The sequence below is a fragment of the Echinops telfairi genome, unplaced genomic scaffold (genome assembly GCF_000313985.2).
Source record: "Echinops telfairi isolate 266 unplaced genomic scaffold, ASM31398v2 ScPeMD7_7458;HRSCAF=8496, whole genome shotgun sequence".
Taxonomy (NCBI): Eukaryota; Metazoa; Chordata; class Mammalia; order Afrosoricida; family Tenrecidae; genus Echinops; species Echinops telfairi.
This window is the reverse complement of record NW_022111358.1, coordinates 44,802,962-44,818,565: the sequence shown is the minus strand read 5'-3', so window position 1 is coordinate 44,818,565 and position 15,604 is coordinate 44,802,962. Positions and strand designations below refer to the sequence as shown.

The window sequence follows — 15,604 nt, the reverse complement described above, 5'->3', positions numbered from 1 at the left end:
GCGCCCTCCGCCCTAGGCGTCCGTGTGTCCGCCGGGCTCGGCGTCCGTTTGGCTGCTTCTGGGCGTCTCGCGGCCTGGACGCCCCTGGTCCGCTGCCCTCCCCGGGGGCGCCCGCCCGGCCTGCCCCTCGGTCCACCTGTCCATGGGCGTCTCCAGGGCAGCGGCTGGAGCTTCGGGTTTCCTCGCCTCCCCCGGTGCCCCAGCCCAGGGCCTGGGGAGCAGACCTGGCCCTTTGCCCGGGCTGCTCACCCCAGCCCCCGACAGGCCTCCAGCAGCCTCTATAAGTCTTGGGGTGTTCGGGCTGGGTTTGGGGGGGTGTCACACAAGAGCGGGCTGGATCATGCCTATGGCCTGCAACACCTCCGGGGACCCATGCTTTAGAGAAGCAAGAAGCCCAGGACACACCCACTGTCGCTGTTGTTGGTTGACGACAGTTACACACGTATACAAGGATGGCTGTGGAAAGATTCCTGGCCTCAGGGGGCCCCCAGGAAAACAGGATTCTAATCCCAGCCCTGCCTCTCCTGGAGGCAGCCTCTTCCCACCCCGCATAGGTTCCTGCCGGATGTGGACCCCCTCCCGTTCTGGGGTCTGTCCAGCTTGCTTTCTGCCTCCCACTGAAGCCGAGTCCAGCACCCCTTCCTGGCTGGGGGAGGGCACCACCCGTGGGGGAGTTCACTTCTAGTAGAATAAGCTGGGCGGGGAAGATGGCTGTGCCCAGGGCAGATGTGGCGCACAGCCAGAGGAGAGCCTGATGCCAGCTTGCCCGCTGGGACTGCCTTCCAGACGCTCCCCCGGGGTCTGGTTATTAATAAGCAGCCTATGGACTTGATAAATAAATGCCTGCTTGAGTCTGCCGCGGTGCCTGCTGGGTCCTTTTCTCTCACTAAGGGTCTCCATCGCTGGTGCTCTTTCGTCGGCACCCAATGCCACCCCTCTTGTTGACCTGCCCACAGCAAGCTGGTCAGTGGTCTATTGTGGATCATCAGGCCTTTCCTCCCCTGCAGGTTCTGGTGAAAGCTGTGGACGAGACGGGTGAGATTGCTGGTATTTGGAAGAGAAGACTGGTGGTACGGCTTCAGGCAACACAGCAAGCTGCCAGGGTGGGGCCGATGTGATAAGCCCAACAAAGCTTGTTGGAGACCAGGCACTCCACAAGGGTCACACAGTTGGCTCCCCTTCTCCTGCCCAGGCTGCTCCAGCAGGCTCCGCCCGGGTGGCAGATGGGCACACCTCAACCAGCCTTGGGCAAGCTTTGAGGATGTGTTCATTGGATGGAGAAAGCCCTCCCGGGTCATTCTTCAGAGCCCGGGGTCTCCGTTATTCGGATCAGCCCCAGGAGACTCGGGAAGCAAGCCAACCGGCCTAGGGTCTTCATTCTGCCATGACACAACTATCACAAGGGAGTGGCTTTCAAGAACAGACATTTATTTTTAGAAAAGTTCTGGAGCTAATGGTCCCCATCAGGATCTCGGCAGAGGGCATGCCTTCCTTATCGGCAGCATGTCTCACTTTTTCGGCTTTTAGCCCACCGACACGTGGCCTCCGTCTTCCGACTTCCTTCTTCCTCCTTTGTGTCTCTGGTCCACACGTAGGACTCAGAAGGGAGGAGGTTCCGGATCCACCCTCCACTAGTTGGATTTCAATAACCTCATACAAGAAATAACCTGTTTCAGAACAAGATCCCTTCCACAGGCCCAAGGGCCCAGAATCCAATATATATATATATAATACTGGAGGGGTGGGCTCTCGACGAGAGGGATTGGCAGAGTGGCTGCAGCCATGGGCTCACATGTAAGAGCCATTGTGGGGCGGTGCAGGACCAAGCCGTGTTTTATTCTGTCGGGCTTGGGGTGGAGCTGTGAGGCAGAACTGGCCTGAAGGCATCTAGAACAACAGCAGTTCACACCAGCTCAACGCAGACTCACAGTGACCCTATAGGACAGGGTAGACCTGCCTCTGTGCGCTTCTGAGCCTGTAACCCCTTTATGGGAGGCGAAAGCCTCTTTGCTCCTGCAGAGCCACTGGTGGTTTTGAACTGCTGACCTTGAGGATGGCAGGCCAATTCATAACTGCTACACCACCGTAGCTCTCCAGAACATGGAGAGCTGTTTTTCTCTTCCCTTTAGCCTCCTCTGCATGCCGACAGCCCACCCAGGATGACCCCTGGGTGAAAATAAGAGGGTCTTCTAAACAAGGGGCTCCCAGGCCACCTTAATTGAAGACTGGTCACAAAGTCATCCTCATCCCAACCCGTTTCCTCCACTTGACTTCTCTGTACTTGCCAGTGAGAACCCTATGGGCTTGTCGCCCGATCTCACGGTCACATCTGAGTTCCTTTCCCATCACCCTCTCTCCCCCAGCCTAGGAGTTTTACCTCTCAGCAGCTGCTCCACCTCGTCCTCAGCTCCTGGCCACTGGTCTTTCCAGCCTCCGCACGGACCAGTTTAGTTATCTGACTAACCCCTCCTTCTTCAAAGTCTAACGAAGTCACCGTCTTCTTTCCTCGGAAGGTCCACCCCACCCCATGCCACAGGAGCCTCTTAGAGCCCATGCCAGCATCCCATCCCCCCACTGCCACTTAAGGCTTGGCCATAGCCACACAGTGGGCTAATGACTCCAACGAGACCAATCTGTTTCCCTGGGGGTTTGTTATGCTGGGGGAGGAGGCTCTCTGGGGCTTCTTTGGGGTTTCAGGCTGAGATGATCGAAACCAGGAATGCAGGGGCCAGGGGTTGGATCATGCATACTCCCCCCTGCCCCCCCCCCAGGGCCTGGCATCGGGATGAGGGAAGGCAGTGGTGCTCTGCCCACCCGTACACCCCTGAGCTGGTTCAGACCTTCAAACCTGAAAACTCCATGAGCTAGTTCCGGTTCCTACTTTGTCCGGTGTGTTGGGCTGGGTTGTCTAGGGTACAGACCCAGCGACGGAGCGAGAGCTTTGTTTCAACAAGCAGTTGTATCTCAAGAATATACATCCTATGTAAGAGTTGCATGAGCCCCTAATAAAATGATTAAAAAAGAAAAGAATATACATCCTAGCCCCATCCAATGCAAATGCATAATCTGATGTTAGACTGGCCCTCTTCGGATTCAGGGGATGCAGAAGCAGGGAGCTCTCAGGCTGGTGGGTGCAGAGTGGCGTGGATCTATGGCAGGGTGCTGCTGAGGGCAGGCACCCACAATGGGGCTGCTCCTGGAGGCAGAGACAGAGTCCCAACAAGCAGGAAGGCAAAGAGAAAGTGTCCGGTTTCAGTTCCCAGGAGGCATCATCAAGCTGTGACGGATTGACAGGTTGGATTCCCCCGTACAAAAGTGCGGGTGACATCAAATCATCCGATGACACATCTGCTGTTGCATAAGCATGGGGCTGGCGACTGCAGGGTCGTGGGTTCAAAACCGCCAGTTTCCCCACAGGAGACTAGACGAGGCTATCTGCTCCTGTAAAGATGGACAGGCTCCAGGACCCCCCAAGGGTCCCATAAGGTGGTCTCGACCCCATGGCAGTGGGTTGGGCTGGTTGGGTTTGGGTTTGGGTATTTCTAGCTGGAAGGAGCCCTGGGAGAGCTGTCAGGTAAATGTAAGCTTTCTGCAAGGTTGGGGGTTCTGGCCCACCAGCCGCTCCTGGGGAGAAAGATGTAGCTCCACATGCAGAGTCACTATGAGTCAAAGGGCGGACCCTCCCTGGGTACTGACCCTCCCGGGGTACTGGGCTGTCCCTGGGTACCACTCTCCCGGGGTACTGGGCTGTCCCTGTTGTCAGCTGAAGTAGTGCCTGTGCCCTTCAAATCAGGGTGGAGAAAGTCAACGGGAGGGTCCACTCGGCCCAGGTGTGGATGCTGGGGGGTTGGGGGGGCAGTGGTGGTGGCGGTGGCTGTGGTTGCTGCCACTTTTCCACCCTGCTGGGGCATGTCCCTGCACGCAGACTGGACCTGGAACGCCATATTCCACACCCAGGTGGAGTGGCCTCCCAGTGGTCTTGGGCTCGCAGATGACGCATCAGAGTTTTGTTTGGTTCCTGGTGGGGCAAGTGAATAGGGGGAGAAGGCGGTGGGTGGGGCAGGCAAAGACCACTGGCGTCCGTCTTCAGAGCTCCAGCCATCTGCTGCCCAGTGGCCTCTGTGGGCTCTCTCCTTTTCTCCCACAGGTCATTCCTCAAATGCCTCTGTGCCACAATGGGGCTCTCTGTGCCCACGGCGCAGGGCTTGCAGTCCCCGGCACACGGCTCACCGCTCCAGGGCCAGGAGAAAGGCCAGAATTGTAGTGCGGCCAAAGCGTGCTCTCTACCCAGATCTCACTGCGGGGCACCTCCCTGCGCCCAGGCCAACGCACGATGGCACTGGGACTTTCTCAGGGGGCATTTGGGCTGGGCAGAGCAGGGATGAGGACCCTTTTGTACCAAGGGCCATTCGGAGATGGAGATCATGATTCGCGGGCCGTATGGTTCCAGGGTTTCATTCACGCACCCCAGCGCAATGGCTGGGAGCCCGGTGGCGTCTTGGCTGTAACCTGAAAAGTCAGAGGTTGGATACCACCCACTGCTCCACAGGGCACAAAGATGGGGCTCTCTACTCCCGTGAACAATGACAGTCTTGGTCACAAGACAGGTCTCCGCTGTCCTACAGGGTCCCTACGAGTTGGTGTGGACTCGATGGACGTGAGGTTTTTTTGTGTGTGGGGGTAATCGTAGCAAGTTAGAGGGGCAGTGAAAAAGAGGAAGGGTGGGCACGGTGTCTGCCGCCATGGGCTCCACATAAGGACAATTGTGAGGACGGCACAGGACCGGGCGCTGTTTGGTTCCCTTGTACCTGGGGTGGTTGAGTCGAACCGACTCATCAGCACCGATAACCACCAGGGATGGCTGGGACGGCTTCCCTGCGGTGAGGCGAGTGGTGGCAGCTGGGGCTGACGATTCTGCTGGGCCTCCCGCAGCCCAGGGGTCCACGCTCTCGCTGGCTCAGACTTGGAGCTGCTGACCTTTCTAAAAGCACTCTTGGGGCAGCCCCTACCAGGAGCTCAGGTGGCGCGGTGGGTGAAATGCTGGGCTGTGAACCACGAGGTCAGCAGTTCAAAACCACCGGCTGCTCCTTGGGAGAACGATGCACCCATCGGCTTCTGTAAAGAATGACTGTCTTGGGAGCCCACAGGGGAGGTTCAGCCCTGTCTTCTAGGGTTGCTAAAAGCCAGACTTGACTTGGAGGCTGTGAGTTTTTGGTAACTCTGGGGCATAAATAAAATCTGCCGTTTTTATGGCCCCGGAGTGGATCATTCAGGGATGCTAATCCCCGATCCCCAGAGAATGACACCGTGCTTGAAAAAATAGAGGGGCAGCAACAAAGAGGAAGGCCTCTAAAGAGATGGGTGGACAGAGTGGCAGCAGCAGTGGGCTTGGGCGCAGGACCGGACAGTGTTTCCTTTTGTTGCGCACGAGGTCGCTGTGGGTCGGGCCGACTGGATGACATTAACACGCCGCACAAGGCCCCTTTAGCGTGCTGAAAGGCAAGGCTGTGACTGAGGGCTGAGGCACACCTGACCCGAGCCCTGGTATTGTCAGTTGCCTCACAGGCATGTACAAGTTGGACACAGCCGAAGGAAGACCAAGAAGAATCGGTGCAATTGGACTGTGGTGCTGGAGGAGCACGTCCGCAGCCCGGAGGATGGCTAAAAGGACCAGCAAACCTGTCCTGGAAGAAGTACAGCCAGAGTGCTCCTTAGGGGAGAGGATGGCCAGACTCGGCCTCGAGGACTTGGGACCTGTTGTCAGGAGAGGCCAGTCCCTGGGGAAGGACAGCATGTTTGGTCAAGTGGAGGGACCCGGTGGTCCTTCCAGAGGAGAAAAGATGAGGTGGTTGGAGCCGTTCAGATTCACAACCTTGGACACCCCCGGGGGCAGTTCTGCTTTGTCCTCTAGCGTCGGAATCGACTTCGTGGCAGCAGGTTCCGAGTTGGGTCTAAATGGGAACTCAGTGGCCCCTAAGTGAGAGCTCCCCCTCCCCTCAGACCCAGGCAGCCACTGATCACCTCTCTGCACTTGCCTGGCCTAGATCTGTCTTGGAAGCAGGATCATATACTATTCAACCTTTTGCCTATTGATATTTGGGTGGAATTATTCTTGCAGTGTGTGTGTATGTGTGTAGTGGGGGGGGGCCTGTTTGTTGTATAATACTGAACAGCAGTCCTAGCTTTTACCCACTAGAACACACACACACACACACACACACACACACAGCATGTGGCCACCCAACTGTCTCAAGAAATTACCCAAACTACTGCTCTAAAGCCGGTGCCAGACACCCCCCACCCCCTTTTCGCGTCCTGTGAGGGGCCTGTCCCAGGAGGGGAGGGTGCACATGGCTAAGAAGCTCAGCTACTGAGAGGTTCCCTCCAAGCCCCTGTGGGCCACAGTTCTACTCTGGCACCATGAGGTCACCAGGAGTCGGAGCCGGGTGGCCTTGGCACCCTCTGCCTGCTGCCCAGATGGCAGCGCTGGGGGGAAGGGGGACCAGCCGAGGCTACTCGTTCAGGGCTGGGAGCCCTTGGCGTGTGGGGGGTATGGGTGGGCGCTCTAGGGGCTAGACTGGGGCTGCGGCCCCTCCTCTGCTGCTCACTCGCCTTGGACTTGGGCACGCTGCTTCTTCTCTCTGCGCCTCACCTGTAAAGTGGGGATGGAGGAGGGGTTGCATCCTGGGGCCATTGCCAAGAAGCCAGAGCGCCGGGCTCAGAGTATGCACACCACCCAGGTGAGCCTCAGTTCTATCTTCTCAAGGTTTGTTGTTATTGTTGTTGTTGTTGTCAGGTGCCCTGAGTCGGTTCTACGCAACCCCACGGGGCCATCTCCTCTGTCCTGCAGGGCCGCTCTGAGTGGTCCTTGACTGACTGTCATATTGAAAAACTCACTGCCACCAAGTTCATTCTGACTCACAGTGGCCCTATGGACGGGGTAGAACTGCCCCGTTGGGTTTCCGAGACTGTCCCTCTTTCTGGGAGCAGAAAGCCTCCTCTTTCTCCCTCAGAGTGGCTGGTGGTTTCGAACTGCTGGCCTTGGGGTTAGCAGCCCGACTCCTTTGAATTGTTGGCGGTGGGCAATCTGGGTGGACCTGGAGCCCAGCCCTCCAGAGGCATCTTTCAGGCCGATGTGAGGAAACAGGACAAGAGCTGCGTTGAGTTTTCTACCATCAGTCCTTTAATCTTAGGAAGTTCTCCACACACAAGAGCAAGCACCCAGAGTGCCTGCACCCATGTGTGAGACAGGCCCTGGGGCGTGGGATGGGGAGGTGGCTTTGACAGGTGCTCCTGCTGTGTTGTGGATGGGAGAAGTCACTATGGGGGAGGTGAAGGCCCCTCCAAGGAGTGGGGGGGGCTTGGCTCTGGCAGGCCCCGCTCTGAGCAGTGCAGCTTGCTGAAGCAAGATGATTGTCAGTGAATCGAATCGGACATCGGGGCCCACACTGGGCGAGGTGGTGGCCTCAGGCTGGTCTGCAGGGTGGCCGAACCAGTGAAGGGGATCCTCTGGGATTCCTCCAGAGTCAGCATGGCCTGTGGTCTGCGGGGAAGTAGAGAGCCAGCAAAGGGATGGTGTAGGGAGGGGCCCAGGTGGTAGGGAAGCCCCATGTGGGGTGGGGCTGTGGTGGAAGGCTGACCTTCTAGACTGGCCTGTCCTCCTCACCCCCCTCTTCCTCGCCATCTGGTTGTTGGTCCACAAGCTCCTCTTCTTCCTCCTCCAGGTCCTGCATCTATTGAGAAAATATACCACGGACATGCTGGGGGGTGGGGGGGCATGGCAAGACAGGCTCTTCTGGGGTGGGGGCAGGAAGTTAACCCTAAGAGCCCACCAATTCCTCACTGCCTTCTCTGAGGCCCGCTGAACCCTGGGCCGCCAGGGGCCACTATGAATGCTCAGAGCCAGAGGTAGGTGGGAGTGGACACGTTCTCTGGGGTCCTGCTGACTCCGGACCAGTCCTGTCTCTGCTGCTTGTAGATCGGGCCACCTCAGGTTTGCCCCTTCCTGAGCCAAGACCCGTCAAGTCTCTGCTCCCTGGCAGAAGGTGGCCTGGAAGACCGCTAGCCTCCATATTGGTAGCTCAATCTCCTCATTGCCAGACGGACAACTGAGGCACTCAGAAGGCCAGGGAACAGCCCAATGACCCATGGACAGAGCAGCTAAGCCAAGTCACACCCCTGACCCAGGCCTGGGGCAACAGGCCCCCCCAGCCCCTTCCTGGGATAACCTCAAAGCTTACTCGCATCGAATAACCCACATGCCCCCCAAGTCCTCCTCAGTGAGTCAGCCAGCACGGTCAAGGGTGGGGAGGGGCGAATACCAACTCGGACCAGGACAACTGCCCCCAGGGCGGTCTGAGGTCTCTTTGGAGACTTGGGTTGTGCCTGGGAGATTGGCACAACTCCCCCCACTTGCCAGAGGGATGAAACTGAGGTCCACCCTGCAAGGCTTGGCGCCACCCTCGATGCTCAGTCAAGGGGTCAGGAGAGGGGAAGGTGACGCATTGCACTTGGCAAACCTGCGGCACAAGATCTCTTTCAAGGGCTGCAAAGCGAGGGTTGTACTGTGAGGGTGAAGGTGCGCTTGACCCAAGCCAGGGTGTTTCTGATCGCCTCACGGGCATGGGAATGTTGGACAGTGAGCGAGGAAGGCGAGGGAGAATCGAGGCATTTGAATGGTGGTGCTGGGGGAGACTATGGAAAGCACCACGGACGGCCCAAGGGACAAACGGATCTGTCTTAGAGGAAGTTCAGCCAGAGTGCTCCTTAGAGGCCAGGGTGGCAGACCTGGTCTCACGTCCTTTGGGCGTGTGTTCAGGAGAGACCAGTCCCTGGGGAAGGACGCTTAGGTTGGCTAAAGTCGAGGGGCAGCGAAAAAGAGGAAGACCCCGGAGCAGGCGCGTGGACCCCCTGACGGCAACAATGGGCTCCGGCAGGGGCACAATTGTGAGGATGGTGCAGCACCGGGCAGCGTTTCGTTCCGTTGGACCTTGGGTCTCACCTCGTTGGGCTGCCAACTGCAGGGGCAACAGTTCAAAACAAGGAGCCGCTGACTAAGAGAAAGAGGAGGCTTTCGATTTCCGTAAAGAGCGACAGTGTGGGAAACCCACAGGGGTTTCTACCTGTCCTACAGGGTCGCTGTGAATTGGAAAGGACTCAACGGCAGTGAGTGTGAACAATAACGCTATCAGCTGCAAGGATTGAACCTGGGCTCAGGGGCACCCAGGGTGTCCACCAGCAGAACCCAGCCTGCCGAGGCCCCGCCCCAGGCCCCGCCCTGCTGGGGTCCTACCAGCATGGGCTTCTTGTGCATGGCGTCCTTCTCCTTCCTCTTCTGCTCCGCGAAGATGATGTCGAAGAACTCCTCCTCGGCCTTGGCGACCAGCTCCTCCAGGTTGACAGCCATCTCGTCCTCACTCGGCTCCTCTTCCTTGCCCTCGGCCTTGCCCTTCTCCTTCAGCCGCATCTCTCGGTGCCTGGCTTCCAGGATCTTCTCCCGCCGGGTCTCCCGCTCGAATATCTGGGCACACGGGAAGAGGGGGGACAGCCTGAGGCTCCAACCCTGGGGACCCAGACCTGCCTTCTACTGAGGCGGGGCCTCGGAGGTGAGATCGGGGTCAGAAGACGAGCGGGGCACGAGGGCCCCCAATATGAGGGGTACCTGGGTCAGGGAGCTGGACAGCGGGCCAGAGCGCTCAACCCAGACACACACCCAGGCCCGAAGCTCCCGGGGTGGGGTGGCGGGGGGGACTCTGCAGCAGGACCACAGAGTGCTCCTGGGTGGGGGAGGTGCCCAGACCCCCAGGGCCCCTCAGCTGGGACAGTGTCTTCCTGAGGCTTCTTCTGTGGCCAGTCTACTTAGCGTTGAAGAGTGCTGGTGCTGGTGGTGCAGCGGATTTACCCCAAGCCACCAGCCGCTCCTCTGGAGAAAGACCAGGCTTTCTACTCCCACAAAGAGTCACAGGCTCAGAAACCCCCAGAGGCGATTCCACCCTGTCCTGTCCTATCGTCACTGGGAGTCGACGTGGACTCGATGGCAGCGGGTACAGAATGAGAGGGGCCCCTGGTGGCTCAGTGGTTCCGCATGGGGCTGCTGAACTCCAGCTCAGCAGTTCGAAACCACCAGCTGCTGTGTGGGACAGAGATGAGGCTTTCGACGCCCATAGAGAGGCACAGGGACGGTTTTACCCCGTCCCATGGGCGCGCTATGAGTGGGGGTCAAGTGGATGGGAGTGAGTGCACACACACACACACACACACACCCCAAACCAAACCTTACTGCCATTGACTTCATCCCAACCATGACGATCCTATAGGACAGGTAGAACCGGTAGAATGCCTCTATGGGTTTCTGAGCTTGTAACTCTTTTTCTTTTTTTAAAATAAATAATTTCATTGGGGATTCTTATAGCCCCTCTAACAATCCGTGCATCAATTGTATCAAGCACATTTGTACATATGTTGCCATCATCCTTTTCAAAACATATTCTTTCTACTTGAGCCCTTGGTAGCAACTCCTCTTTTAGCCTTCCCTCCCCCACCTTCCCGCCTTCGTGAACCCTTGATAAATTATGTTATTATTGTTTTCATATCCTACACTGTCTGCTGCCTCCCTTTACCCACGTTTCTGTTGCTCGTCCCCCTCGGGGCAGGGTGTGGGTGGATGTTGTTATAAGTGGATCATTGCGATCAGTTCTCCGATTGTAACTCTTTAAGGGAGTAGAAAGCCCTTGGACTGGCTGGTGGCTGCGACCTGCTGACCTTGAAGTTTGCAGCCCAACACATAACCACTGCACCAAATGGAATGAACACGTGGTGGGATTTCCCTGAGGGATTTTGAACGCCATGAAACCTTTGCTATCCAGTCCATTCCAACTCTGGGTGACCCCACCGTCAGAGGAGATCACGTTCTGGGAAGTCCGAGGCTGACCATCCTCCCAAGAGGCCAGCTGGGTTCAAACCACCCCTCGGTCAGCAATCACGCGAATGGCCCAGCACTGGCTGACCAGCCGGTAGTCCAAAGCTGCCCAGCAGCAGCGCAGAAGACTGTTCCCATCAGGCCTGGCAACTCTCTGGAGCTGTTCTGCTCTGCACACGGGGGTCACCAGGAGTCAGGGTCAGCTCCAAGACACACGGACCTGGTCAAAGCCCAGAGGTGAAGACACTTGGATGGGGTCACCCAGCTACCCAGCGGCTGAGCTCGGACACACGGATACTGCAACATTTAGCATGCTCATTCTGAGATGCCCATGCATCTCCTCGGGTGGGGGAGAGAGAGAGAGAGAGAGAGAGTGTGTGTGTGTGTGTGTGTGTGTGTGCACGTGTGCTTGCTCTGACCGGTCTGCAGTCACTTACAGAGGACGCTATGTTCTTCTCGTTCCTCTGCAGGGTGGACAGCCCGTGGGACACCTCCAGCAGAGTGGTGGCCCCCAGCCGGGAGCCACAGGCCGTGAGATACCCATTGTCTTGCACCCGTAGGCAGAAGAGCGCCTCGTCACACACCTGTTAAAAGGGGCCCGGCGACCCAGAGGGGCAGGGAGAGAGGAGGCTCGTCCGATTCACTGTCCCCTGGGGGTCTGGACCCCGCTGCCCCACGAACACTGGCTCAGGCACTCCCCAGAGTCTGCGGGAGGAAGGTCACATGCCAAGACCCTTCTCCACCAGGATCGTGTCCCGCCAGCCCCTCCTGCAGGTCCACAGGCTTCTGGGGGTTCCCACAGGCTTAGGGCCAGGATGGACTCAGGATGCCCAGGGACTCGGAAGGGACAAAGCCAGGGGGGTGGGGGTGGGGGTTGGCAGCATCCACTTTATCATCCCTGCCCCGACACCCCCATTGATTCTGCTGTGCCACAGGGGGTGCAGGTCCCCCCTCCCCGGAACTAGAGTGAAAACAAAAGGCAAGTCCCCAATGGGACGGAGAAGTGCCATCCCAGGGCCCCCCACCACTGCCACCCCTGGGCTGTCATTGAAATAGCCGGTGGATTCGAACTGCCGACCTTCCGGATAGCAGCCGAGTCTTTAACCACAAGCAGCACCAGGGCTAGCGGACCGTTGTCAGCGGGGACCTTCCCAGAGACCCTCAATCCCAGGACACACTGCACCCACACACGGCTGCACCCCTCTCCCAGGAGGCCCTGCCTCAGAGGGCCCGGGTGACCTTGAGGCTGAGGGCTGGCTCGCATTGCTTGAACACCAAGTCCCAGATGTCCAGGGTCCCGTCCATCTTGGTGGTGAAGAAGACGGCTGGCCGCACGGGGCTCCAGGCGCCATCGGTGAGGTAGGCCATGTGGTACCTGGGGGCAGAGTGGGTGGAGGTGGCTAACCCTTCGTGCTGCCTTCTTAAGGCCCCAGTCTCCAGGGTCTCTCTCTGAGCCTGAAGAAGAGGGAATTCGTGTCTGACTTTTAGCCAGTGGAATATCATGGCTTACCATCCCTGGGCAGCAGTCTAAAGGACCGTGGTGGTGCCGTGGTTAAAGCACTTCACCCAAAGGCTGGCGGTTTGAACCCAGGGAACTCTGGGAAAGACGGGGCAGGCTGCAAAGATGGACAGCCCTGGAAGCCCTTCAGGGTCACGGAGAGTCGGAATGGAACCCACAGCGGTGCGCTTGGCTTGGCTTGTGCTTGGATGTGGAACGGTCCTCTCTTGGGCTGGCCGGCCCACTGGTCTCTCACCCTAGCCGAGGCCACCTGTGGTGCCAACGGTGAATGCTTTCAGCCAACATGTTGGCAGCAGTTTGAATGCATCTAGAGGTGCCTCTGAAGCAAGGTCTGGCAGTCTGCTTCCACAAAATCTGCCACTGGGAACCCAGGGAGCAGTGTCGCCTGAGTCAGTGCCAGTGGGCGACACAGCTCGTAGCCGTGGTTAGCGCCTGGGGACCAGCAGTGACCGCTGGCTCTGGAGCAGGCCCCATGCCGCTGGGTGATGCAGCTGAAAGGACGCCGGGGGAGGAGGAGGGGCTCCGAACCATCCACACTGCCAGCTAGGAGCGTTGGATCCAGGTCCTCCAGGGCCCAGCCCCTTGGCCACCCAGAGAAATTAACCTTCCACTGCTTTTCTCGGGAGCTCGGGGGCCGCCGTGAGTTACGAGTTGAGCTGCCAACCTGCTAACCTCCAGGTCAGCGGTTGGAAACCACAAGCCGCCCTTCGGGAGGAAGCTGAGGCTGCCCGCTCCTGTAAAGAGGAACAGCCTTTGGAAATGCATGGGGGGTCCTTCTCCTCTCTACTGCTGGGTAAGTTGGAACCAGCCGGACGGCAGGGAGTTTGGTTCTGAGAGGCTTTGGAGCTACAGGCTGTGGGGTGTGCTCAAAACCTCACTGCCCTGGAGTGGAAGCTGCCTCTTGGCGACCCTCGAGGGCAGGCTGGGACGCCCTGACTGTTGACGGGCTAGAAAGCCTCGTCTTACTCCCAAGGAGCTGCCGGTGCTTTTGAACTGCTGAATCCCACCGCTCACAGCCTAGCGCGCAAACCCTGCGCCAGCGGGCCACCCAGGGCATCAAGCTTTCTGTCCAGGCCGACCGCAAACACTATTTTAGTGCAGGCATGTCCCAAATACAGTGTGTGGGGAACTCACGCTTAAACACAAGAAAGAATAAGAACCCACTGTTTGCATGAAATTCCGATTGGATGGGGCACTCTGAGGTTTCCGTGTTACTAGGGGTTGCTAGCAGTGGATTCACAGCTACCCAAGGTACGTACCTATGTCTGTGTGACTCATGGAGGTGGGGGCAGAGTCAGTGAGCAAGGAGGGCCTGGGGTCTAGAACACAGCCTCCCCTGCACCCCTAGAGGTGAATCCTGAGGAAGACTCCGGGAGGGCAGCTTTCCCCCCAGGCCCTGCCTTCTAGCCTTTTTCCCTTCTGAGGGGGCAGCAAGGTGGCCAGCAGGACTCGGGCTCCACCTAGACCCAGAAGCTCCACCTGCGAGCTGTCAGTTTGCAAAGGGAAGGAATTAAGCCACATCCATCCATAAGCTCTGGTGTTTGCGTGTGTGTGTGTGTGTGTGTGTGTGTGTGTGTGTGTGTGTGTGTTCTCTTCTCTCTGATGGACTCCCACGCCCAGCCGGTCCCCTCCACCCTCCATCCCCACCCCCCTCCCCTTCCCAGCTCTCACTTGGTCCACATGATGGACGACTCCCGGCTATCTTCAGACCAGATCCGGGCCGTCCAGTCCCCGACGGTCAGGAAGTTCTTGGGGTAGAAGGGGTTCCTCTGGAGGGCGTAGACGGGGCCGTGGTGGCCCGAGAAGGTGCACACGATCTTTTCAGCAGGCGTCTTGCCCTTGCGGTTGCAGGAGATGACAATGCCCTGCTCGGTGCCCACCATGAACTTGGTTGGCTGCGGAGGGGACACAGGAGCGGAAGGTCCCCTGAAACAAGGACGGCTCGGGCGCCCCAAAGGTCAGGCAGGGCCCCTCCCAGGGAGCGGTCCTCCAGACTCCTAGCTGGGGGGCCCTGGAAACCCCCGCCACCTTGCCAGCCCCCTCCACCCAGCGCCGTGGGCTCCACCAAGCATTTTGTCATCAAAGATCACGGGCCTCGTTTTCATGTTTTAAGGCTGTTGTTAGGTGCCATCGAGCCGGTGCCAGCCCGTCTGGTTCTGTTTCCAGAACCAAACACAGTCCAGCCTCGCAGTTGTCCCTGTGCATGAGGCCCCGGGCCAGTCCATCTCACCGCCCCTCCACCAGACCAAGCAGGATGTCCTCCGGGGACTGGTCTCTCCTGACCACACGTCTCAAGTATGCCATCCTTACTCTAAAGAGCACCCTGACCATCCTTCTTCCGAGACAGGTTTCTTTGTCCTCTGGGCACTCCCCGGGCCTTTCAAGATTCTTCACGGGGACCCCTGAGGCCCAGGGAGGGACACCCTGTAGCCCAGGTCACACAAGAGACCCATCGACCTTTTTGGGCACGGTGGTGGTACGAGCCATGTGGCTATTGTTGTCCATTGGTATCGCGTCGGCTCTGACCCCCGACGGCCTTCTGTACAGCAGAACTGACCACAGCCTGGCCTTACACCTTCCATTCTGATCACTGCCATGTCTGAGCCCCAACGTGGCTGTGGTGTCCCCCACCTCCTGGAGGGTTCCATTCTGATCGCTGCCATGTCTGAGCCCCAACGTGGCTGTGGGGTTCCCCACCTCCTGGAGAGGTTCTCACTGACTCTCTACCAACCTCAGTGTCCTTCCCCAGTGGCCGGTCTGCACCGACTGACCCTTGTGGGATAGAGAAAGGCTGTTCCCCAGTCCCTCTCCCCCAAATAGATGTCAGAACTAGGACACTGCTTGCAACTAATGGTAAATGATCATCACGTTATCTCCCTGAAGGCATTCAGCCATACAGAGCCAGCAGACTACTGTCTGTTCCCACCACAGGGAGGACTCACACCCTATTGATGGGACAGTGATTGTTTCCCTGGAGAGCTTGGAACAGGTCAGACCTGCTCAGTGACCTCCAAAGTGAGGCTGCCGTCCTGAATCCAGGATCCGCCTTCTTGTCACGTGTATACTCCCAAGCCCTCCTCTTCCTATTGGGTGTATACCCGTAGAGCGTCTCCCTCCTGTGGGGGGAAGTCAGATACTTGCTGCCAGACTGCTGTCTCATCCCACCA

The 15,604-nt window shown here is 58.3% G+C and overlaps 1 protein-coding gene across 1 annotated transcript in view; it reads right to left on the bottom strand.

Moving 5' to 3' along the window:
* Positions 1 to 7,160: 7,160 nt before the first annotated feature.
* Positions 7,161 to 15,604, bottom strand: part of DNAI2 (dynein axonemal intermediate chain 2) — a 35,440-nt gene continuing 26,996 nt past the window's right edge. The window contains exons 9-14 of the mRNA XM_045299810.1: positions 14,109 to 14,332; positions 12,158 to 12,293; positions 11,356 to 11,502; positions 9,293 to 9,520; positions 7,641 to 7,733; positions 7,161 to 7,543 (exon numbers count right to left, since the gene is read on the bottom strand). Coding sequence (XP_045155745.1) covers positions 7,644 to 7,733; positions 9,293 to 9,520; positions 11,356 to 11,502; positions 12,158 to 12,293; positions 14,109 to 14,332 — 825 coding nt within the window. The 3' untranslated portion in view covers positions 7,161 to 7,543; positions 7,641 to 7,643. The remainder of the gene's footprint in view (positions 7,544 to 7,640; positions 7,734 to 9,292; positions 9,521 to 11,355; positions 11,503 to 12,157; positions 12,294 to 14,108; positions 14,333 to 15,604) is intronic.